Here is a 25,796-nt window from a genome sequence, read left to right as displayed (position 1 = left end):
AAGCTGCTCCGCTCTGCGTGTGCTGCTCTCACCGCCACCCACCAGGCTCTTGGGCACCTCTTGAGGACTGATTCAAATGTGCCCCCTGAGAGGCTGTCTCTCCCCACAGCGTAACTGCACACCCTGCTGGGCTGGGCCCAGGGCCTGTTCCCCATCAGACCTGGGACTTGAGCGGCCCAGCTCCGACACCCTCCACCCGCCACCCGCCCAGGGAAGGCCCACTGCTGAGGTTACCTGCCAGGATGGAGTGGAGAGACTCTTCTTTCACCACAACCACCTGCCTGTGAACATCCCTATGAGGCAGACAGGAAACAGCTTACTCTCCAGCTGGGATAAATGCCTCAGAGCACGCTTGGTGCTCTGACATGGTGCACACCCACCCCCGGGCTCTCCTGAGACGGTTCTGGGCCACAAGTGGCTTTTGCCCCCCATGGGCCACTATACTCCCTCCACACAGCAGAAGGCCTAGGCGACAGAACTGTGGGGCCTGCCACCAACACCACACCAACTCTGGAAGATGTGTGACCACGTTCTGGCAGCTGAGATACCATTTCTGGACATTGGACATGAAATCAGGCACCGTGACTGTCACCCGATTTGCTCCTGTAAGGACGGTAACAGGGGCCAGGCAGCCTGCCCGACTTTCACTTGTACATCTTCCCACCCCCGACACAGGGTGGCCACCAGAAACAATGTGCGACTTATCATGGCCTCCACGGGCAGTAAGACCCCCGGGCGAGCAGGGCCTGAGACGTATCTGCCGGGGAGCTCTGCAGAGCCCCATCCTGCCCTGCCTGGAGCCTGGCCCACCCTAGGCCTGCCTCTCACCAGACGGACAGTGTGGCCGCAGCAGTGAGTGCCATGACGTAGGAGCCCGTGCAGTGCAAAGTGGAGACAGGGGACGGCAGGAGGATGGGAGGGAGGAGGCGGCGACCACAGGTGGAGAACACTGACAGCATCCTCTTTTCACAGGCAACACACACCACATCACTGAGGAGGCAGAGGAGGGACAGGCATCAGATGACCGGGAGCTGTGGCCCAGGCAGCTGCCCCGGGGTGCAGAGCCTCCCTGTTGGGCTGCCCTACACCACTGGCCTTCCTCTGAGCAGGTACAGCAGAGGGAGACAGGACTGCCGCCTGATGGCCACACACGAAGGACACCTCACATGTCAGATGTGGCCACGCAGCACCCACCCGACAGTCTCCTGTCTGTGATTAGCTAGACCAGTCTTGAGAAGGCCTCTTCCAAGACAGGCTGGGAGCACTGGGGGAAGGGAGCAGTGGGGGAACGATGGGGCATGTCTCCACACGGGGTGCCAGCTGCATGCTGGAAGGCCTTTACAGCTGGGTTTACAGCGGGACATGAGAGGGGTGCCACTCCCTCAGCAAGGACACTTCACAAGCAAGCACGTGGGTGCTGTCAAGTCCTCCCCTCTGAGCAGCCACTAAGCCCCTCAGGGATGCTCCCCACAAGCAGGCTGCTGTCTTCCAGCGAGGGCCCCCCAAGAGGCCCCAGGACTGGGATGAGGCAGGAGCCGGGCTCCAAGAAGAGGGAGCAGGTGTGCAGCCAGCAGTGAGATTCTGGCCCTAGGAGACCTCCAGCAGCCCCGTCACGTCCCTTCTCTTTCGCTCAGCCAGTGCCTGTGGTCTGCACGGGCGGCAGGCCCACAGCAAGGCCAGCCAAGGAAGGGGCTCTGCTGCCCGCCTTTACCACCCAAACACTACTGTTACTGGCTGCTGGACAGGGAGCAGCAAGGGAGGTGACTCTGCTTACAGAGCTCTGTTTGAGCAGGGGGTTCTCGGGGAGAATTCTGTCTGACTGTCTCTGATGAGCAAAGCCTCCCTAAGCCAGCTCACTCACAGCAAGCGTCACTCGGAGGCCGCAGGGCCCAGGGTGCAGGTCTGTGCCCTTCGTGGGCACCTGGGATTGGGAGCCCAGCCTACTCATCTTGGGGCAGAACAGGAAGGAGGGATAGAGTGGTGGTTCCATCTAGGCTTAGCCTTACGCACCCTCTTAGGGCCCCTGGGAACCCTGACCTAAGAGGGGGAAGGCCAAGTGCTTGCAGACACTTGAGAAAACATTTCACATGTTAACTTCATGATAAATGATTAAGGGTCCAATTTAAATGAGTGTCTCTAAGCCAATCATCTTCAGAAAATCCTCATGGGAGTATCAAACCTGTGGTCCTGACCAGGGGGCCCTGTGCCTCAGCAGGCCTCTGAGGAGAATGCCCGTCCTCTTCCCGGATGGACGGCTCTGGGGATGTGGCCTGGAGGCCCAGGGGAAGACAATGAGTGACCAACCACTGAGTTAAGGTCGCCCCTCAAAGTGATGGATCTGGGAACATCTGGGCTGGGGACTCCGGTGACACTCATCCTGACTTCCTTGGAAACCTGAGGTCCAGGGAAAGAACCAGCTCAGGTCAGAGAGAACCAGGCAGAGCTCAGCCTGGAACCAGAACTTCAGAAATGTGTTCAGACAAGGGAGTCAGCATGCCTGGATGGAAATTCTCTGGGACTCAGTTCCCCAACCTGGAACACGGGGACGATGAAGCTGACTTCACTGGGTATGTGGGGACTGAGACGACAGAGGCACGTGCTTGGCCCAGAGCAAGGCCTGTGCAGGCCCCCGTGGGAGCAGGGGGACGGGGACACCCCCCCCCCCAATGGTAACAGCACCACACAGTGGGGCACACAGTGCTTGCTTGACATGAAAAGTGGGGTCGAGAGGCCAGGCAGAGGCCTGTACCCTTACCAGCTGCCGGCGGCGGTGAGGATCCGGCTGGTGAGCACCGTCTCCCACTCCTTCCCTTCCCGGTTACACTTCAAGCGGCTCAGCTTCACCCCCCCAACTGTGGTCACTTCGTTCTCCACCTCGATGTACATGGAGGGGTCGGAGCTCACCTGGGGGGAAGCACACATCTTTTCAGGTGACAGCGGCCCCACTCAGCCTTGGCTCATGGGACAGGCGGGATGCTCAGGGGCCCTGTGGTGGGGGGAAGACAGAGAGGCAGACAGCTGGCTGGCTAACAGGAGGGTGAAGGCAGGGGGCCCAACAGGGCAGGCAGGAGGGCCAGAGGTCTGCATGCGCAGCACCCAGGACAGGGAGAGTACTGGGAGCTGGTTTCTGTCTTGTCATCCCTGTGGTGCTGCAGAGAATCAGTGTCAGAACTAAAGACCCCAAGGCTTCCTAACCCCACCATGTTCCCCCACGAGGGGGAGGCAAGCGGCCTGCCCAAGAGCGCACCACCATGGAGGCCACAGCGAGCTGGGGACAGAGGCGGGAGTGAGACAGGAGTCTCCTGCCTTCTGGCTGAACTGAAGGGTCTTCAGGGATCACAGGCACTAACAGAGTATGGGCTGGGTCCTGGAGGAAAGGTCTAGAAAATCCTAAGGTTCTTTCCAGCTGCTCTGGCAGGGAGCCTCGGCCTGCTCACTGGTGGCCAGCCTCACAGGGGCGTCCCGAAGAGTGTGCACTCGAGGGCCTGGTTCAGTGTCTGGCTCCACAGGGGCTCCGCCTCAGCCCTTGCGTCTGGGTAGCTAACTGACATATTCCATATTGAAAACTAGGCAGAAGACTGGCTGTGGCTGGGAGCCGGGCCCCGGCAAACCAAGAGGAGCCCCGGGGAGCACTCAGCGGTGAGGGCCCCGTGGGGCTGGCAGAGTCTGGGGGGGCTCTGTGTGCCCTGCCCCAGCTCACACCAGCAACAAGAAGGAACTACGTGAGGCCCTGTGCTGGGGCCCAGAGGACCTGCTGCAGGAAGAAATGATACCTGTGCTTCAGGGCCCACGAGGGGCAGCCAGGCTGAGGAGCTGGGCAGCCAGGCTGAAGTGACCTACACACCAGTCCTAGGTTTCCTCAGGAAGTGCACCTAGGTCAGGGGACAAAGGGCAGGTGGTGATGACCTGGTCCAGGAGCTGGGCCAAGAGACTTAGAGGACCTCTGGGTCTTTAGGCATACTTGCTCTGGAACTGTGTTTTGAATAAGCACATGGTCACAAGCCTCCACGCTGACAGCCCTGATGATGACGCTGCTGGGCCCTGCAAAGTGGACAGGGCCAGCAGGCCGGCTGGGAGACAGACCACTACCACACAGCCCAGCAGACACTCAACCTGAGGCCACCCAGGGCCCACTGTGGAGACCGCGGAGGCTTCCAGAAGGGACATGAGATAAATCTTGAAGGAGCTGCCATCCAAAGATGGCAGCAGGGACTACAAAGCCACATGGGGGAAAGAGGCATCGGGGGACAGGGCGGGAGCCCCAGGGGAAGAGGCCAGCAATGTTGCTAAGACTGGGTGGATGCCCTGATCAGCTAAAACTTCCCCCAGAAGGACAGAGAGACAGCGGAAAGCAGCCCTAAGTCAGTTTAACAACCCAGGGTTTACAAGGGAGGTGGGCGGGGAGTGGAGAGGGCACACACACAGGCTGGGGGGTGGGGAGTGGAGAGTGCACACACACACAGGTGCACACACACAGGCTGGGGGGTGGAGAGTGGAGAGGGCACACACACAGGTGCACACACACAGGCTGGGGGGTGGGGAGTGGAGAGGGCACACACACAGGTGCACACACACAGGCTGGGGGGTGGGGAGTGGAGAGGGCACACACACAGGCTGGGGTGGGGAGTGGAGAGAGCACACACACAGGTGCACACACACAGGCTGGGGGTGGGGAGTGGAGAGGGCACACACACAGGTGCACACACACAGGCTGGGGGTTGGGGAGTGGAGAGGGCACACACACAGGCTGGGGTGGGGAGTGGAGAGAGCACACACACAGGTGCACACACACAGGCTGGGGGTTGGGGGCCTGCTCACCTGCAGGGTGAATGCTCTCTGGGGGCCCGGCATGGGCAGCCTCAGCGCAGGTGCTGGTACAGACAAGCACACAGCGTCCTTCTCTGCAGTCAGGGCAGCTGGCGACTGCAAAAGCAGAAATGTCCCTGAGCCCTGCCCCTGCCCTGTAGACAGTGCCAGGCAAAGGTGCATCACCCAGAGATGAGGCTGGGCCTGTTCCCCTGGCAATTCACACTCGGCGAGGGTGAAAGCACAGGGGAGCGCTACAGTGATCCCCACTTTACACCCCGGTTGGTTGACCCCAGGGAGCTGGCTCAAGGACTGCGGGGGGCGGCCTGCATGCAGGTTGGGGGTAGCACATCCCCCAGGGGAGTGTGCGTGTCTCAGCTGCCTGTTCCCCCACTGATGAGGCACACTGAGGCTCCGGCACTGAGCTCACAGGGTGAGGTGGGGGAGGCACCTAGCCTGCTGGCCTCACCTGGACAGACAGAGACACAGGCAGGAGCCGGGAGTCCTTCCGAGGCCGCCCTTTCTTCTTCTTCTCCACTGTCTCCACCTCAAGCTCCAGTTTTCGCTTGGACAGCGAGGAGGGTTTGGCCACAGGGACCTTCTCGTCGCTGTCACTGCTGCTCTCCAGCAGGTCCCGGGGCCTCGGCTCTTTCACGAGGCTCTGCTCTTTCAACCTGCAGGAACACAGACACCCGCGGCTTTGTCCACGCGACCATTAATGTTATAATAACAAAACCCATACTCATCCCCAAAAGTTGATAAATAAAAAAGTAGGAAAGGACTTCTGGTTTTTCTCCAACATGTGGAAAGTCTGAAAGTTGTCACTCCCATCCTCAAAATAAGACAAAGGCTGACAATCTGAAAATCAAGGACTCTTCTTACACCCATCAGAAAGTGAGGTCACAGGACAAACTGTGGAAAGCTGGAGCGCCAGTGCAGACGGCCACAGCTCACCTGGAGCAGAAACCCTTCGAGCCCCACCGCGCAGGAAGACTTGAAGTGACTGATACACCGCTAGAGGTGGAGAGCAGGCCAGCTTGGGAGCTAAAACTCCTGGGAGCCCAGGGTAGGAGGACACCCACGTTTTTGTTGGTTTTTACCTCTAGGAGTCCCCCCAGGCTCTCATTGGGTGATCAGGGATAGAGAAAATCCCGTGTGCTTTGGGCTGGGGGACAGGGAGAAGCAACCATGTGAAACACATCCAGAATTCTGTTCCCCTCAGCAAAATCCTGCCCTTAAGGGAAACTACTTTACTAGAGCCTGATATGCGACCTGTGGGCAGGACAGTTAACCAATTACAGTTCAGCTGCATGGGTGTAGGGGTACACACACACACACACACACACACACACACACACACACACACACAGAGGAACTCTTCCAAAGGTCATAGCTCAAGGACTCTGGTACAAGAAAAAAGAGGAGATTTAATCACAAGATAATACAGTACTTCGCCTCCCTAGCATCTCATCACCAACAGGGCTCCAATATAGTAACAGTAGATTACAACTAAGAGAGCTGAAAGACAAAGACTCTATTTAACAAGGAGCTTCTAGGGAAACTCAAAGATAACGGAGACTAATGCAGGGACACTGGGGGAAATGGAAGCCTCTGACATTTACACTTACAGGAAGCAGTAACATGGCCTACCTCTTACCTATATAAATGAAACTTCATACTAAAGGCCTCTTTAGATCAGTTCCTGCTGCTCAGTACATTATGTTTAGTTTTCATAAAAAATTACAAGGCAAAACAAAACCAAACAGAAAAATAAACAAAAACAAATAAACCACAGTCTTAAAAGATGAAGAAATCATCAGAACCAGAGTCAGACATGGCTTTGTCAGATTTTGGAGTTATCAGGCATGGATTTTAAATAACTATGGTCAATATGCTAAGGGGTCTAATGGAGAAAGTGGAACAATATACAAGAATAGATGGGTAATGTAAGCAGAGAGAATATAATAATAATGATGATAATAAGCTGAGAGTAGTAACAGTGTAATGATAATAGCTAAGAATTTTTCAAAACTAATGAAAGATACCAAGCCATAGATCTGACCTGCTTAGAGAACACGAAGTGGGATAAATACCCCAAACTCTACACCTATACATACCACCCTCAAACTACTGAAAACCAAAGACAAGGAGAAAACCTAGAAAGAAACTGGAAGAAAAAAACACTTTACCTATAAGGGACAAGGTAAGAATTAAATCTGAAAAATAAACCCACCAGCCTAGAACTCCATATCCAGTGAAGTTATACCTCAAAAGTGAAAGAGAAATAAAGACTTTCTCAGACAAAAACAAACAAAAAAACCCACAAGAAATTTGTTGCCAGCACACCATTCTGGCAAAAAATGATTAAAGTTCTTTAGTGCAAAGGAAAATATAGGTCAGAAATTCAGATCTGCATGAAGAAAGCAAGACTAGAGAAGGAATAAATGAATATAAACCTTTTTCTTATTCTTAATTAAAAGAGAGAACTTTTTGTTTAAACTAGTAACAGCAACAATGTACTGAATGATTATAGTTTGTAAATAAGTGAAATAAATAAATGGTAGCAATGTTAGAAAGCATGGACAGGAAAAATTGGGAATACTCTATAAAAAGGTATGTTTAAGTGGCATATATCTTTTGAAAGTGTATTTAGATTAAAAATGTTTATTGCAAACTGTAGGGCAACCACTAAAAAAAATCTTAAAAGCAGTATAATGTGCTGAGAGATAATGTAAGAGGTACATTACCTAACTATCTAAGGTATTGTTAGATCATGCGAGAGGAGAGAAAATGGAAGCATATAAAAATGCTCAATTAAAATCAGAGAAGGCAGAAAAAGGATGGGGTGGACTAAAAAAAAAAAGAAGGAACAGTGTAAGGAATAGAAACAGTTCAAGATATGGTAGATATTAATACAACTATATAAATAATCACTTTAAATGTGAATGTTCTGAATATACCAATTAAAAGACACAGATTGATGAAAAGGATAAAAAAGACTAAAGATTATGTTGTCTACAAGAAATTCAGTTTAAATATAAATACATAGATTAAAGGGATAATTCCAAATCTATGACATTCTGGCAAAGGGAAAACTATGGAGACAATAAAAAGTGGTTGCCAGGGGCTGGAAGGAGGGAAAGATGAGCAGCTGGAGCATAGAGGACTTTGAGGGCAGTGAAACTGCTCTGATGACATGGTAATGGTGGGTACTTGTCCTTAGAAATTTGTCTAAACCCACAGATTGTACAGCTCCAAGAGTGAACCCTAATGTAAACTAGGGACTTTGGGTGACCATGTGTCCATGAGATTCATAAATTATTAACAAAGTGGAGATGGAGGGGTGTATGAGAACTCTGTACTTTCTGCTCAATTTCGCTGTGAACTTTAAACTGCTCTACAAATTAGTCTATTAAGAAAAAAAGGGGGATGGAGAAAGACACAGACATATCTCATTGCATTGTGCTTTATCTTATTGCACTTTGCAGATACTGTGTTTTTTTAAAAATTGAAGGTTTGTAGCAATCCTGCATTGGGCTTTTTTTTTCCCCAACAGCATTTGTTCACTTCACATCACTGTATCACATTTTGGTAATTCTTGCTACAGTTCAAGCTTTTCCATTATTATTATATTTGTGATGGTTATCTGCGATCAGTTATCTTTGGGGTTACTACTGTAATTGTTTTGGGGTGCCATGAACTGCCCACAAAAAGACAGAGGATTTATCAAAAAACATTGTGTGTCCTGACTGCCCCCACTGACTGGCTATTCCCATCTTTCCTTTCCTTGGGTCCTCCTGTTGCCTGAGACACAGTATTGAAATTAGGCCTTCCTTAGAAAAATGTCTATTCAGTTCCTCTGCCCACTTTTAAACTGGATTATTTGGGTTTTGTTGGTGTTGATTTGTGTGAGTTCTTCGTACGTTTGGATATTGGCCCCTTACTGGACATATCATTTGCAGATATATTCTCCCATAGAGTAGGATGCTTTTTCATTTTGTTAGAGATTTCCTTTGCTTTGCAGAAGCGTTTTAATTTGATATAGCTCCACTTATTTTTGTTTCTGCTTCTATTCCTTGGGGAGACATATCAAGAAAAAAATTACTAATGCTGATGTTCAAGAGTGTACTGCCTATGTTTTATTCCAAGAATTTTATGGTTTCAGGTCTTATTTTAGGTCTTTAATCCATTTGAGTTTATTTTTGTGTACAGTGTGTAAGACAATGATTCAGTTTCATTTTTTTTCATGTAGTTGTCCAGTTTTCCCAGCACCATTTATTGAAGAGATGAGCTTTTCCCTACTGTATATTCTTGTCTCCTTAATCACATATTAATTGATCATATGAGCATAGGTTTATTTCTGGGCTCTTTCCAGTTTCATCAACCTATGTTTGTTTTTGTGCCCATACCATACTGTCTTGATTACTGTAGCTTTGTAGTATAATTTGAAATAAGGGAGTGTGATTCCCCCAGGTGGTTTATTCTTTCTTGAGATTACTTTGTCTATTCAACATCTTTTGTGATTCCACACAAATTTTAGGATTATTTGCTTTAGTTCTGAGAAAAATGCCATCGGTAATTTTCATGGGGGTTACACTGAACCTGTAGGTTGCTTTAGACACTATGGTCATTTTTGCAATATTAGTTCTTCCTATCCATTAGTGTAGAAAACCTTTTCATTTATTTGTGTCTTCTTCAATTTCTCCCACCAATGTTGTATAGTTTTCAGAATATAGGTATTTCACCTCTTTGGTTAGATTTATTCCTGGATATTTTATTCTTCTTGATGCAATTATAATTGGTATTGATTCCTTAACTTCTGTTAGTTCATTATTTATCTCTAGAAACACAACAGATTTTTGTATATTGATTTTGTATTCTCTGACTTTACTGAATTCATTTATTAATTCGAATAGTTTTTTGGTGGAGTCTTTAGGATTTTCTATGTAATACTACATAATACTTCACATGGTACTGCAAACAGTGACAATTTCACATCTTCCTTACTAATCTGGATATATTCTATTTCTTTTTCTAAGCTGATCGCTGTGGCTAGGACTTCCGGTATTATGTTGAATAAAAGTGTCTTGTTCCTAATCTTAAGGGAAAAGTTTTCAGCTTTTTGCCATTTTGAGTATGATGTTAGCGGTGGGTTTGTCATATGTGGCCTTTATTATGTTGAGATATCCCTCCCTACTCATTTTGTTCAGAGTTTTTGTCATGAATGAATGCTGAATTTTGTCAAATGCTTTTTCAGCAACTATTGAGATGATCATATGGTTTTCATCCTTCCCCCTTTTTAATGTGGTGTATCAGACTGATGTGCAGATATGGAAAGATCCTTGCATCCTTGGAATGAATCCCACTTGGTTGTGGTGAGTGATCCTTCTAATGTGTCTTTGAATTTGGTTCGCTCATGTTTTGTTGAGGACTTTTGCATCTATGTTTGTTAGAGGTATTGGTCTGGACTTTTCTTGTATTGTCTTTGTCTGGTTTTGGTAGATGGAGGTGATGCTGGCCTTGTAGAGCAAATTTGGAAGTTTTCTTTCCTTTTCAATTTTTGGAACAGTTTTAGAAGGATAGGTATTAACTCTTCTTTAAGTCTGGTAGAAGCGTCCTGTGACTTGACTACTGATTCAATTTCATTACTGGTACTTGGTCTGTTTGTATTTCTTCCTGGTTGAGTGTTGGAAGATTGTATAGGTTTTAGGATTTTATCCATTTCTTCTGTATTGTCCAATCTGTTCACATGTAATTTTTCCTGGTTCTTATAAGTCTTTGTTTCTGTGGTGTCAGTCGTCACTTCTCATGTCTGATTTTACTGAGTCCTCTTCTCTTATTTTTGATGAATCTAGCTGAGGGTTTATCGATTTTGTTTATCTTTTCAAAGAACCAACTCTTAGTTTCATGGATCTTTTACTTTTTTAGACTCTTATTTCATTTATTTCTGCTTTGATCTTTATTATTTCCTCCCTTCTGTTAAGTTTGGTTTTGTTTGTTCTTTTTCTCCTTCCTTTAGGTGTAGGGTTAAATACTCCAACACTTCTCTTTTGAGGCGGTTGAGTAAATATTTTCTATTATAATGCTGTAATAAACATCTGTGGATGTGACAGAATCCCTGAGTCAAAGACACCTCTCCTCAAGGAGTTCTCCATGAATTATACTACAGCACAGCACCCAAGAGCCCTCATTGCTGCCTGCATGCTTCCTGCTGACCAGGAAGTGTAATCAGGACTGTTGGCCCCTCCTCTGGGCACTGTCTTCTGCTGTTCTCGTTACTGGTAGACCACGGTCAGAGAAATGTGGGTAGATACACCCAGGACATACAGTCCTGAACTGTATTGGTACTCATAGGAAAAACCAGAAACTTCTGACTCTGCTCCATGAAACCAAAGAGGCTGGTCTCCATTTTTCTGATGCCCTACAACAGGGCAAAGCACCCACTTCTGGGTGTAGCTTGATGTTCTGGAAACCCTTAGTACTTTGCAAAGTCCACTTAAAAGTCCTTTCTAAAATTTTTGGATTTTTGTCTAACTATATAGTTTTGCAAGATACAGGAAGAATGTCATAGCAGTGACTGTCATATGAGTTGCTAAACTACTTGATCCCTTTCTGAGCTCATCCCGACAATGGCTCATGAACCTCACTTTGCTTGGCACTGCCCCAAATAAGTCTGTTCCACTGTCTGTGGCTGGGACATCTGTGAGAACCCTCAGCAGTCTCCGCACCTCATGCTTGGCCTGACACCCCATTCAGGGCCCCTAGGCCAGGAGCTCACTGAGAACCGCACCTGTCAGCCTGTGTGGACCTGTACCAGCAGTCACTCAGGAACCCCGGGAGCGCTGGTTCCCCTTGGACCCGACATCAGCTGAGGAACAGCACAGCTGGCCAGAGCTTCCCAGCTTACAGACTGGCTCCCTCCTAGGTCCTGCCTGCTCAGGCCAACCTGGGCCTCTTTACGCCGCTCAATGACACACAGGGCTGCCCCTCTGTGCCAAGGGGGGTAGCGCTCAGTCCCCAGACTCATCTAAGGCTAAGATGTGCTGGTCAGGTCGCAGGAACCTCACTGCCCAGCCACTGCGAGGCCAGGGTCAGCACATGATTTTACAGGCACCCCCTCTTCAGTCCTCAAGACCTAACTCCTGTGAGGTAGGTTCTCCTCAGGCAGCCATTCTGCCTAGAAGATGGGTTCACAAAGACTGTGTGTCTTGTTCAAGGTCACCCCACCAGGAAGTGGGGAGATGAGACTCAACAGCAGGATGTCTGGCTCTGAGCACTATTCCTGACCATGTGTGACACTTGCCCCAAAGGAAAACTTCCACTGATGGGTGGTTTAAAGGATTCCTCTTGACTTTCACTGAGAATTAATATAAAAAAAAAAACAAAGGGGCGGAAGATGGCGGCGTGAGTAGAGCAGCGGAAATCTCCTCCCAAAACCACATATATCTATGAAAATATAACAAAGACAACCCTTCCTAGAATAAAGACCAGAGGACACAGGACAATATCCAGACCACATCCGCACCTGAGAGAACCCAGCGCCTCGCGAAGGGGGTAAGATACAAGCCCCGGCCCCGCGGGAGCCGAGCGCCCCTCCCCCCAGCTCCCGGCGGGAGAAGAGCAGGCAGAGCGGGAGGGAGACGGAGCCCAGGGCTGCCGAACACCCAGACCCAGCCATCCGGGCCAGAGTGCAGGGCCCTCGATACTAGGAAAACAGGGCAGCAAGAACAGTGAGCAGGCACTGGAGGCCGGGTGTCGGAGGACATAAGAAAAGTGCGCGACCATTTTTTTTTTTTTTTGCTTTTTTGCTGTTTTGTTTTGGCGAGCGCTTTGTGGAAGTCTTAAAGGGATAGGGACCCCAATACTAGGGAAACAGACTAGTGAGCAGAGGCCTGAGGCTGGCACCGGAGAATAAAGAAAAACGAGCGACCACCTTTTTTAATTAAAAAAAAAATTTTTTTTTTTTTTTTGGTGGTCGTTGTTTTGTTTTGGCGGGTGCTTTTTGGAAGTCTTAAAGGGGCAGGGCGGGTCACTTAATCCAGAGGTAGGGAATCCGGGATCTCTGGGCACCCTAACCCCTGGGCTGCAGGGAGCAGGGAGGCCCCTTACGGAGATAAATAGCCTCCCAGCAGCTCCTGCTCCAACGCGACTCCACCATTTTGGAGTAGCTGCCCGAGCCAGGCCACGCCCACAGCAACAGCGGAGATTAACTCCATAGCAGCCGGGCAGGAAGCAGAAGCCCTGTCTGCGCGCAGCTGCGCAGCACAAGCCACTAGAGGTCGCTGTTCTCCCAGGAGAGGAGGGCCACAAACCAACAAGAAAGGAAGTCCTTCCAGCCGTCACTCGTCCCAGCTCTGCAAACTATTCCTATCACCATGAAAAGGCAAAGCTACAGGCAGACAAAGATCACAGAGACAACACCAGAGAAGGAGACAGACCTAACCAGTCTTCCTGAAAAAGAATTCAAAATAAGAATCATAAACATGCTGACAGAGATGCAGAGAAATACGCAAGAGAAATGGGATGAAGTCCAGAGGGAGATCACAGATGCCAGTAAGGAGATCACAGAAATGAAACAAACTCTGGAAGGGTTTATAAGCAGAATGGATAGAATGCAAAAGGCCATTGACGGAATTGAAATCAGAGAACAGGAATGCATAGAAGCTGACATAGAGAGAGACAAAAGGATCTCCAGGAATGAAACAATATTAAGAGAACTGTGTGACCAATCCAAAAGGAACAATATCCGTATTATAGGGGTCCCAGAAGAAGAAGAGAGAGGAAAAGAGATGGAAAGTATCTTAGAAGAAATAATTGCTGAAAACTTCCCCAAACTGGGGGAGGAAATAATCGAACAGACCACGGAAATACACAGAACCCCCAACAGAAAGGATCCAAGAAGGACACCACCAAGACACATAATAATTAAAATGGCAAAGATCAAGGACAAAGAAAGAGTTTTAAAGGCAGCTAGAGAGAAAAAGGTCACCTATAAAGGGAAACCCATCAGGCTAACATCAGATTTCTCAACAGAAACCCTACAGGCCAGAAGAGAATGGCATGATATATTTAATACAATGAAACAGAAGGGCCTTGAACCAAGGATACTGTATCCAGCACGACTATCATTCAAATATGACGGTGGGATTAAACAATTCCCAGACAAACAAAAGCTGAGGGAATTTGCTTTCCACAAACCACCTCTACAGAACATCTTACAGGGACTGCTCTAGATGGGAGCACTCCTAGAAAGAGCACAGCACAAAACACCCAACATATGAAGAATCGAGGAGGAGGAACAAGAAGGGAGAGAAGAAAAGAATCTCCAGACAGTGTATATAACAGCTCAATAAGCGAGCTAAGTTAGGCAGTAAGATACTAAAGAGGCTAACCTTGAACCTTTGGTAACCACGAATTTAAAGCCTGCAATGGCAATAAGTACATATCTTTCAATAGTCACCCTAAATGTTAAACGGCTGAATGCACCAATCAAAAGACACAGAGTAACAGAATGGATAAAAGAGCAAGACCCATCTATATGCTGCTTACAAGAAACTCACCTCAAACCCAAAGACATGTACAGACTAAAAGTCAAGGGATGGAAAAACATATTTCAAGCAAACAACAGTGAGAAGAAAGCAGGGGTTGCAGTACTAATATCAGACAAAATAGACTTCAAAACAAAGAAAGTAACAAGAGATAAAGAAGGACACTACATAATGATAAAGGGCTCAGTCCAACAAGAGGATATAATCATTCTAAATATATATGCACCCAACACAGGAGCCCCAGCATATGTGAAACAAATACTAACAGAACTAAAGGGGGATATAGACTGCAATGCATTCATTCTAGGAGACTTCAACACACCACTCACCCCAAAGGATAGATCCACTGGGCAGAAAATAAGTAAGGACACGGAAGCACTGAACAACACAGTAGAGCAGATGGACCTAATAGACATCTATAGAACTCTACATCCAAAAGCAACAGGATATACATTCTTCTCAAGTGCACATGGAACATTCTCCAGAATAGACCATGTACTAGGCCACAAAAAGAGCCTCAGAAAATTCCAAAAGATTGAAATCCTACCAACCAACTTTTCAGACCACAAAGGCATAAAACTAGAAATAAACTGTACAAAGAAAGCAAAGAGGCTCACAAACACATGGAGGCTTAACAACACGCTCCTAAATAATCAATGGATCAATGACCAAATCAAAATGGAGATCCAGCAATATATGGAAACAAATGACAACAACACTAAGCCCCAACTTCTGTGGGACACAGCAAAAGCAGTCTTAAGAGGAAAGTATATAGCAATCCAAGCGTATTTAAAAGAGGAAGAGCAATCCCAAATGAATGGTCTAATGTCACAATTATCGAAATTGGAAAAAGAAGAACAGATGAGGCCTAAGGTCAGCAGAAGGAGGGACATAATAAAGATCAGAGAAGAAATAAATAAAATTGAGAAGAATAAAACAATAGCAAAAATCAATGAAACCAAGAGCTGGTTCTTCAAGAAAATAAACAAAATAGATAAGCCTCTAGCCAGACTTATTAAGAAGAAAAGAGAGTCAACACAAATCAACAGTATCAGAAACGAGGAAGGAAAAATCACGATGGACCCCACAGAAATACAAAGAATTATTAGAGAATACTATGAAAACCTATATGCTAACAAGCTGGGAAACCTAGGAGAAATGGACAACTTCCTAGAAAAATACAACCTTCCAAGATTGACCCAGATAGAAACAGAAAATCTAAACAGACCAATTACCAGCAACGAAATTGAAGCGGTAATAAAAAAACTACCAAAGAACAAAACCCCCGGGCCAGATGGATTTCCCTCGGAATTTTATCAGACATACAGGGAAGACATAATACCCATTCTCCTTAAAGTTTTCCAAAAAATAGAGGAGGAGGGATACTCCCAAACTCATTCTATGAAGCTAACATCACCCTAATACCAAAACCAGGCAAAGACCCCACCAAAAAAGAAAACTACAGACCAATATCCCTGATGAATGTAGATGCAAAAATACTCAACAAAATATTAGCAAACCGAATTCAAAAATACATCAAAAGGTTCATACACCATGACCAAGTGGGATTCATCCCAGGGATGCAAGGATGGTACAACATTCGAAAGTCCATCAACATCATCCACCACATCAACAAAAAGAAACACAAAAACCACATGATCATCTCCATAGATGCTGAAAAAGCATTTGACAAAGTTCAACATCCATTCATGATAAAAACTCTCAGCAAAATGGGAATAGAGGGCAAGTACCTCAACATAATAAAGGCCATCTATGATAAACCCACAGCCAACATTATATTGAACAGCGAGAAGCTGAAAGCATTTCCTCTGAGATCGGGAACTAGACAGGGATGCCCACTCTCTCCACTGTTATTTAACGTAGTACTGGAGGTCCTAGCCACGGCAATCAGACAAAACAAAGAAATACAAGGAATCCAGATTGGTAAAGAAGAAGTTAAACTGTCACTATTTGCAGATGACATGATACTGTACATAAAAAACCCTAAAGACTCCACCCCAAAACTACTAGAACTGATATCGGAATACAGCAAAGTTGCAGGATACAAAATCAACACACAGAAATCTGTAGCTTTCCTATATACTAACAATGAACCAACAGAAAGAGAAATCAGGAAAACAACTCCATTCACAATTGCATCAAAAAAAAAAATACCTAGGAATAAACCTAACCAAAGAAGTGAAAGACTTATACTCTGAAAACTACAAGTCACTCTTAAGTGAAATTAAAGGGGACACTAACAGATGGAAACTCATCCCATGCTTGTGGCTAGGAAGAATTAATATCGTCAAAATGGCCATCCTGCCCAAAGCAATATACAGATTTGATGCAATCCCTATGAAACTACCAGCAACATTCTTCAATGAACTGGAACAAATAATTCAAAAATTCATATGGAAACACCAAAGACCCCGAATAGCCAAAGCAATCCTGAGAAAGAAGAATAAAGTAGGGGGATCTCACTCCCCAACTTCAAGTTCTACTATAAAGCCATAGTAATCAAGACAATTTGGTACTGGCACAAGAGCAGAGCCACAGACCAATGGAACAGACTAGAGAATCCAGACATTAACCCAGACATATATGGTCAATTAATATTTGATAAAGGAGCCATGGACATACAATGGCGAAATGACAGTCTCTTCAACAGGTGGTGCTGGCAAAACTGGACAGCTACATGTAGGAGAATGAAACTGGACCATTGTCTAACCCCATATACAAAACTAAACTCAAAATGGATCAAAGACCTGAATGTAAGTCATGAAACCATTAAACTCTTGGAAGAAAACATAGGCAAAAACCTCTTAGACATAAACATGAGTGACCTCTTCTTGAACATATCTCCCCGGGCAAGGAAAACAACAGCAAAAATGAACAAGTGGGACTATATTAAGCTGAAAAGCTTCTGTACAGCAAAAGACACCATCAATAGAACAAAAAGGATCCCTACAGTATGGGAGAATATATTTGAAAATGACACATCCGATAAAGGCTTGACATCCAGAATATATAAAGAGCTCACACGCCTCAACAAACAAAAAACAAATAACCCAATTAAAAAATGGGCAGAGGAACTGAACAGACAGTTCTCCAAAAAAGAAATACAGATGGCCAACAGACACATGAAAAGATGCTCCACATCACTAATTATCAGAGAAATGCAAATTAAAATTACAATGAGGTATCACCTCACACCAGTAAGGATGGCTGCCATCCAAAAGACAAACAACAACAAATGTTGGCGAGGCTGTGGAGAAAGGGGAACCCTCCTACACTGCTGGTGGGAATGTAAGTTAGTTCAACCATTGTGGAAAGCAGTATGGAGGTACATCAAAATGCTCAAAACAGACTTACCATTTGACCCAGGAATTGCACTCCTAGGAATTTACCCTAAGAACGCAGCAATCAAGTTTGAGAAAGAAAGATGCACCCCTATGTTTATTGCAGCACTATTTACAATAGCCAAGAATTGGAAGCAACCTAAATGTCCATCGATAGATGAATGGATAAAGAAGATGTGGTACATATACACAATGGAATACTACTCAGCCATAAGAAAAGGGCAAATTCAACCATTTGCAGCAACATGGATGGAGCTGGAGGGTATTATGCTCAGTGAAACAAGCCAAGCGGAGAAAGAGAAATACCAAATGATTTCACTCATCTGTGGAATATAAGAACAAAGGAAAAACTGAAGGAACAAAACAGCACCAGAATCACAGAACTCAAGAATGGACTAACAGGTACCAAAGGGAAAGGGACTGGGGAGGATGGGTGGGTAGGGAGGGATAAGGGGGTGGGAGAAGCAGGGGGGTATTAAGATTAACATACATGGGGGGGTAGGAGAAAAGGGAGGGCTGTACAACACAGAGAAGGCAAGTAGTGATTCTACAACATTTTGCTATCCTGATGGACAGTGACTGTAAAGGGGTTTATAGGGGAGACCTGGTATAGGGGAGAGCCTAGTAAACATAATATTCATTATCTAAGTGTAGATTAGTGATACCAAAAACAAAACAAAAACAAAACAAAACAAAACAAAAAGGGCAGTTCCTGTGTGGTAACCTCCAATGAGTTCTACACAAGGGTATAAAGGGCATATAAAAGTGTAGGCAAAGGGTCTGTTTGCGTTTATACAGAAGATCAAAGCCTAATTGGGCTACCCCGAAATGAACTAAGATACGATATGAAAAAAGAACTTCCAACATCAGCACTCTCTGGAAGACTCATGCCAGAAGATGATCATCAAAAAACCCCAACAAGGATCCACGCACTGCTACAGCTGTAGATGCACTCATCCCACCAGCGCCTGGACTTGCCATGGGAATGAAGAAGATATCTAAGCTGGCCTGTGCATACAGTAAAACAACAAATTTGACTGGATCTATACTGTTGGAACTCAACCAAGAATTAGGAGAAGTGCAAATTGTAGCGCTCCAAAATCTTACAACTACAGACTATTTACTGTTAAAAGAACATAAGGGATGTGAACATTCCCCAGGAATGTGTTGTTTTAATTGGTCTGATTTCTCTCAGACTGTTCAAGTTCAGTTGGACAATATCCACCATATCATAGATAAGTTTTCACAAATGCCTAAGGTGCCTAACTGGTTTTCTTGGTTTCACTGGAGATGGCTGATAATTACAGATATGCTTTGGTTATGTAACTATATTCCTATTATGTTAATGTGTGTGCGCAATTTAAGTAGTAGCTTAAAACCTGTACATGCTGAAGTTACTCTACAAGAAGATATGTCAAAGAAATAATCAATCTTCCCATGTTTTCTTCCGCCTGCTACTTCTATAGCTTTTCTTCTTCCTTCCTAATTACAACCCTTAAATAGAATTCGTGCCTCATATCAAATTTACTGAGTATCATAATTCTTCCAAGTGGTAAAGATACCTCAAGACAAATGCTGGGCATAGAAGCTACAGGGTATAAATATGCAAAGAAATAAAAAGCTAACCATTTCAAACAATAAGGCTTCTCTCTCACTTACCAACTTTACATTTCCCTGTATGGCCCTGGAAGATGACTGGTTAGCCAGAGACGGGTAAGATTCCTCAAGGGAGGAACAACCTAAGACAGGCACAGTCGCAGGGGGGTCATCAGGTGAGAAATTGGGGATCAACAGAGGTGAGGCTTAGAACCTCACCCCCCCATTCTGAGAGAAATCTTCTGCATACGTGGATGTTTTATTGCCCTTGTCTAGCTTGGATTAACACATAGTCTACAGGCACACACCTGATCATCTACATTTGCTCTCTTACAACACTAAACTATGTTTTCTACCTTTATCTTGTATCTACCTACCACTTCAGCATTTTATTAAAAATAATAATAATAAAGAGAGAAATGTGGTATCCACATATAAATCAAGTATAAAAACCAAATGAGTATTCATTATTTGAACTGACTGTTTATAGTTCATAATGCATGAGCAAAACCGAAAGTTTCTGTGATGACTGCCCTTGTACTGTTCACCATGTAACTTATTCACTATGTAAGAATTTGTTCTCCATGTAAGAACTTGTTTGTTTTGCCTCAGAAGATTGGAGACTGACGAAAATTAGGCTTGGGGTGGATTAATGATTGTGCATTGAGCACTGACTCCCCTATACAGAATTTTATTGTCATTAACAACCTTTTGATCAATAAATATGAGAGATGCCCTCACAAAAAAAAAAAAAAAAAAAAGGACAGACTTCCAATGGTAAAATAAGTAAGTAACCGTGATGTAATGTATAGCATAAGGAATATAGTCAAGATATTGTAACAGCTTGGTAGGGTGATAGATAGAACCTATAATTATGTATATAAATGTTTCATCACTGTGTTGTACACTTGAAACTAATGTAATGTAATACTGTGCGTCAACTACCCTTCAATAAAAAATAATTATCTAAAAATAAATAAAAAAATAAATAAAAAGAAAACAGCCATATCAAGAAAGCTGCACTTTCTGTAAAGCCTCTAATAAATATACTAGTTTTGTTTTATTTCGTTTTCCTCATATGAGGATCCAACTACAACTTCTCTTAGAGTTTTAGCACAAGGCTTTTATGACCCTAGTAGACACTACTGCTACTTTGGAAGCAGGGAGCTCAGCTCTGAGTAAGCACTCGTTCACTGCCGTTTTCAAGTGAGAAACCAAGAATGACAAACTTGATGGTCCCTTACTCTACAGACCTTGGAGTTGTATGTATGGCTAAAGGTCTTGTGAGACATGGGGACACAGCTGCTGAAAGACCGACTCTGGTGGCGCCAGGGCCCGGGATAGTCATGTTTTGCCTTCTGGCAGCCCAATTCAAGAAGCATCCTATGTGCTTCTCAAAGCAGGGTTTGCACTCCTTGAGACAGGATATGGAGTGACAAGGGCCGTGGAAACCTACAAGACAATTGTGGGGTGGCTTCCTCAATGAACGTTACAGATTTCTGTCTGTGGTGCTCTGTAGTTTCTCTAAGGTGGGATTTAATTTTATTTATTCTGTTCAGAACTCAGTCCATTCCCAAACTGAGGTTTCACACTCAAAGCTGTTGAACAGCAGCCACTCCCTCTTGACAGCTACGCCACAGCATGCCCTCTTTGGGAACCCTCCCTGTATCCCCCCATCACGAGCCTCTCTGTAGGTTCCACCTCCTCACCTGTGCAGCACCAGACAGCTCAGCAGATGGAATGCTCTCTAGCTGGGTCTCATCTGCTGTTGGGAATGTCCACTAGCTTTTTAATTACAATCATTGTTTTTCTTTTCCAAAAGTATTTTTTAGTTTATTTCTACATCTATCTGGTCTTTTTTGATGGTGTATTATTCTTTTTTTTTTTAATTCACAAGCCATGAAATTCACCTTTTAAAAGTACAGAATTTGGCAGTTTTTGTATATTCGTAAGATCATACAACCATCACTATTATCTAATGCCAGAGCTTTTTCATAATCCCAAAAGGAAACTGCCCATTAGCAATCATTCCATCACCCCCCCCACCCCGAGCACCACTAATCTTCCTGTCTTTCTGGGTTTGCCTATTCTGGACATTTCACATCAGTGGCATCAGGCAGTATGTGTCTTTTGTGACTAGCTTCTCTCACTCAGCATAATGTTTTCAAGATCTGTCTGTGTTGTAGTGCATCTAAATACTCCATTCCTTTTTATTGCCAAATAATATTCCATTGTATACACAGACCACATTTTGCTTATCTGTTCATCAGTTGATGGACATTTGGGTTGTTTCCACTTTGGGGCCATTATGAATAATACTGATATGAATATTTCATGTGCAAGTTTTTGTATGAACATATGTTTTCAATTCTCCAAGGTATACATTTTGGTGTGGAATTGCTGCTTCACATGATAACACTATGTCTGTAACACCATTTGAGGAACTGCCAGATTGTCTTCTAAAGCGGCTGAACCATTTTACATGCCACCAGCAATCTGTAAGAGTTCTGATTTCCCCTCATCCTCACCTACACTATTATCTGACTTCATTATATCCACCCTAGTGGGTATCTCATTGTGATCTTGATTAGTATTTCCCTGAAGGCTAATTTTTATGTGCTTCAGTATTTCTTTTATGGGCTTATGGGTCATTTGCACATTCTCTTTGGAGAAATTTCTTTGCCCATTTCAAAATTGGGTTATTAGTCTTTTTACTGTTGAGTTATGAGAGTTCTTTATATATTCTGGATCCTAAATCTTTTGATATGACCTGCAAATAGTTTCTCCCACTCTGCAGGTTTTCTTTTCATTCTGCTGTTAGTGCTCTTCAAAGCATTTCAAAAGTTTTAAATTTTGATGAAGTTCAATCTATTTTCCCTTCAGTTGCTTATGTTTTAGGTATTGTATCTAAGAAACAGTTGTTTAATCCAAGGTCACACAGATTTATATTTATGTTTTCTTCTATGAGTTTAAAATTTTTAGCTCTTATATTAGTTCTGTGACCTGTTTTGAGTTAATTTTTGTATACAATACAGTGTATTCTTCCCTCACATTTTTTATCTTTCATGTCTTTGATTATTTTAAGCATATTTAAAGTCTTCATATGAAAACTCTATGATCAGAATTTCATAAAGGTCTAAGCCTCCTGTTCATTATGTCTCCTGACATTCGCGCATAATGCAGTTTCCTTGAGTGTTTTGTTACTCTGGATCTGACTGCATCTTGGGCAGTGCTTCCTAAGTAGGAACACCATACATCCTGAGGTCAGGGGGCTGTCCCTGGCATGGTGGACTTGCATTTGTTTTGCCAAGAGCCTCTTGGTGTTAATTAGACCAGAATCTCCTCTTTTTTTGTGTTCACTTTTTGGCTTGGTGATTTCTAGATGACACAGGTAGTATTAAACTGATCCCCAGCAATGTACGGGCAGGGCTGTGGCTATACAGTCTCAGGGGAAGACTGTTTTTCTAACCCAGAGAACAGGCCGAGACATTTCAACTTCTTGGTCATGTATTCATGTTGCCACTCAGGAATTTTTTAGTCCCCCAGGTCCACTGGAGATATACTTTCTCAAGCAGCTTGACCTAACGTGTCTCAGTTGCAACCTCCTACACAGCTCAGAATGTCTTGAACCTATGTGGCCATTAACACTCCAGGTCCTTGGTCACCAGGTCAGTAGCCCCCTAACCCCTTACTCATGTCATGGTCCTACCCACTGCTTTGGTTGTTTTGTTTACTCTTGGATTTTGGCTCCTGGAGACTTCCCTTACTTTCTTGTGAACTAGTCACGTCTTTTAGGGATATGTTTTATAGTACATTCAGCATTTCAAAGTATTTAGCAGCAGGAATGCTTTTAGACCCTCCATGTTGCTGGACAGAGAAACTGCTGGTTATAAAGAGATCACACATATCTGTATACTAAAACAAGCATGATCATACTACAAAGTCGAATTACAATGTCCCACACCAGGTCACAGACGCAGTAGCTGTCTTGAAGGGAGAGTCCTCTGGTGCTGGTTTCCAAGGGCTGTTCTTCAAGGAGAACAAATCCTAATCAGATGAGTGTTTCAAGGTCATGAATGCAGCCCCGGGAACAGCACACTGCAGCTTTAGTTACAGGACACTGTACTACAAGGTCAGGTCTCATCACAAACGTGCTCTTCATTGGGCACCTGTGGGCTGGTTGGCCATTGCGAAGAGTCTGTGACTGATGTCCCTGTATCTGTCTGACGGTGACACAGGCCAGGGTATGTTTGCCCAGGGTTGCCAAGCCCTAGTTGCCTCAAGGTGGGAGGCAAGAGAAGCTGTGTGCCAATGACAGAGGCTGAGACACTCACACCGGCCACTTCAGGGGGACTCCTGCAGCTCCAAGAAATAAAGAACTACAGCCCATGTAACTTGGGGGCTATATTCTAAGGGAGGTGCAGGGAATGGGCAGGCAGCACAGAGCCTGCAAGAGCTCGGAGGTGCGTTGAGTCAGAAGGACTTTGCAAACACCTCCCCTCCACCCCTTTTCTCTGAGTGCCCACCATCCTGGTCAGCGTCTGAGCAGAAGGCCTTTCCTTCCCCAGTGCAATGGCAGCAGAGCCTTCCACCCTTCCACCCAATCTCCTGCCCCCTCTGGGCAAACCCTGGGCTCCATCGGAACATGATGCTCAGCACAGCCTCTGCCCTGACCAGCTGTGGTCCTTCGTGCCTGTGGTGTCACCCCACCCCTCAGCCCTTTCCAGCCTCCTTCACCCTGAAGTAGCTGCTTTTTCATCAGAACTGGGGGCTCCTGAGAACAGAGGGGCTGGGGTGTCAGCCCCACCATGTGAAGGCAGGCTGCTCGGTGGGAAAGCAGGCACTGCAGCACTGCTGGCCCAGGACTGCACCCTCTCTGGTCTCGTGGGGCCCCACGCAGACCCACCTACCTTTCCACGGACGTCGCAGTCACACTGGCCAGGGCAGGAGCACCTGGTGTGGCCTTGGACCGCTCCGTGAATCGGGAGTCAAACGCTTTCATGGGTTCGATCTTGGATGGGGTTGTTAACACGGAGGGTGATGACGCAGCAGGAACAGAGGTGGTGTTCACACTGGGGGTGGGGCGGAGAAGATGGGAGAGCGTGTCAGGCACAGCCAGCAAGGACTTGGGAGGCTGGGGTTTGCGTTACGGGAGCCAAGTGAAAGGCACAAACATCAAACTTCTATAGACACAGACAAAGTCAAGAAGTGATCTACTATTCCTACTTCTTCAATAATTTCATGTGTTAAAACCCTGGAAGCTTGGCTACCTCGGAAGGTTGTGAGCAAATGCACTCACACTGGCCCCACTATTTTGCCGAGAGCTTCTGGGAGTAGCAGGAGGCCTAGACAGTAGTTCTTACTGACTTTTCACTAATCATGCAGCCCCATCTGCACAGCTGGAATCCAGCACCTTCATGCAAAGCTACTTCCACTAACGCTTTACCCGCTTTGACAACAGGCCTGATGAGAGGAGCCCCCAGAGGGGCCTGCGACCGTACTCCACTCCTGGCCTTCATCCTCAGCCTGCATGGCCCCTCCTTTCTCATCTTGACAATCACACATTCTTCACACTCTCTTCCAAGTGCTCACCCAGAGCCCTGGCCGTCTACTCTACAGAGAAAGGAGAGGCTCAGGCATAGCCGACCAGCTTCCCCTGCACCCAAGGACACTCAACATGCTGGGCCCCAGACTCACTGGGTCTCCACCTGACCACATCCACCTGCCTGGAGCCCACTCCACACACCTGGCAGGCACCACGGCCAGCCCTCTCCCCTAGCACCTGCAGGGCAATCTGTTGAAGTACTGTGCAGATCAGAAGCTGCCTGTCCTTCCCCAACACCCCCCACCGCTCCAATGGATGCTTTCCGCCCTACCTGGTCTTGCTGCCCCATCTCCTCCTCTTTCCATTTGCCCTCACACTTCCTGCAGAGATGTGACACCTGACACATGGTACATGCTCCACAGCCATGACACCAGAGCCCAGAGAGGCTGTGGTGACACACGACCCTGTCCTCGCCAACAGAATCACTCTAACAGTATCAGTTTGTGCTTGGACGGCTGCTGAATTTGGGTGCCAAGGCCTGAGAAAGTGACCTTCTTAAATGTGAGTCCCAGAGCCTTCTGTGAACCCACTGTAGCGAGAGGCCCAGAGTACCTGGTTCAGCACAGAAGCCCGGCTTTCTCCCCCTTTCCCACCACTCCTCTGGGGCCTGGGGCTCTGCTGTCACCACTGTCCCCATCTTCCCCTGGGTGGCTTGATGGACCCTGGGCAGGGCCCCCTCTGAGAAGCCTGCCTGAGGACCGCTCTCCAGCCCCTCAGACGGCTGGCCATTTCTGCCCAGGGGACCCCAGGAGCCATTCTGCTCCCATGTCTGCCTCTTCCCCCACCAGCCTACACGCTCCCTGGGAACAACTCATGAAGCAACCCCCTGCAGACACCAGGCCGTAGGGCAAATGTTTGCTAAGTGAACAGTTCCTGGCT

General features: G+C 46.1%; 1 protein-coding gene across 7 annotated transcripts in view; it reads right to left on the bottom strand.

Moving 5' to 3' along the window:
• The window catches only part of LOC130680744 (protein HIRA), a 98,329-nt gene that overhangs the window by 20,323 nt on the left and 52,210 nt on the right, over positions 1–25,796 (bottom strand). For all 7 annotated transcript variants that reach the window (XM_057492010.1, XM_057492011.1, XM_057492012.1 and 4 more), the window contains 6 exons: positions 24,223–24,384; positions 5,276–5,480; positions 4,819–4,923; positions 2,756–2,904; positions 829–990; positions 235–293 (listed from right to left, as the gene is read on the bottom strand). In XM_057492010.1, coding sequence (XP_057347993.1) covers positions 235–293; positions 829–990; positions 2,756–2,904; positions 4,819–4,923; positions 5,276–5,480; positions 24,223–24,384 — 842 coding nt within the window. The remainder of the gene's footprint in view (positions 1–234; positions 294–828; positions 991–2,755; positions 2,905–4,818; positions 4,924–5,275; positions 5,481–24,222; positions 24,385–25,796) is intronic.

This window comes from Manis pentadactyla, chromosome 14, assembly GCF_030020395.1.
Source record: "Manis pentadactyla isolate mManPen7 chromosome 14, mManPen7.hap1, whole genome shotgun sequence".
Taxonomy (NCBI): Eukaryota; Metazoa; Chordata; class Mammalia; order Pholidota; family Manidae; genus Manis; species Manis pentadactyla.
Note: the sequence above shows the minus strand (reverse complement) of the source record. Positions and strands in the feature narration are given on the sequence as shown.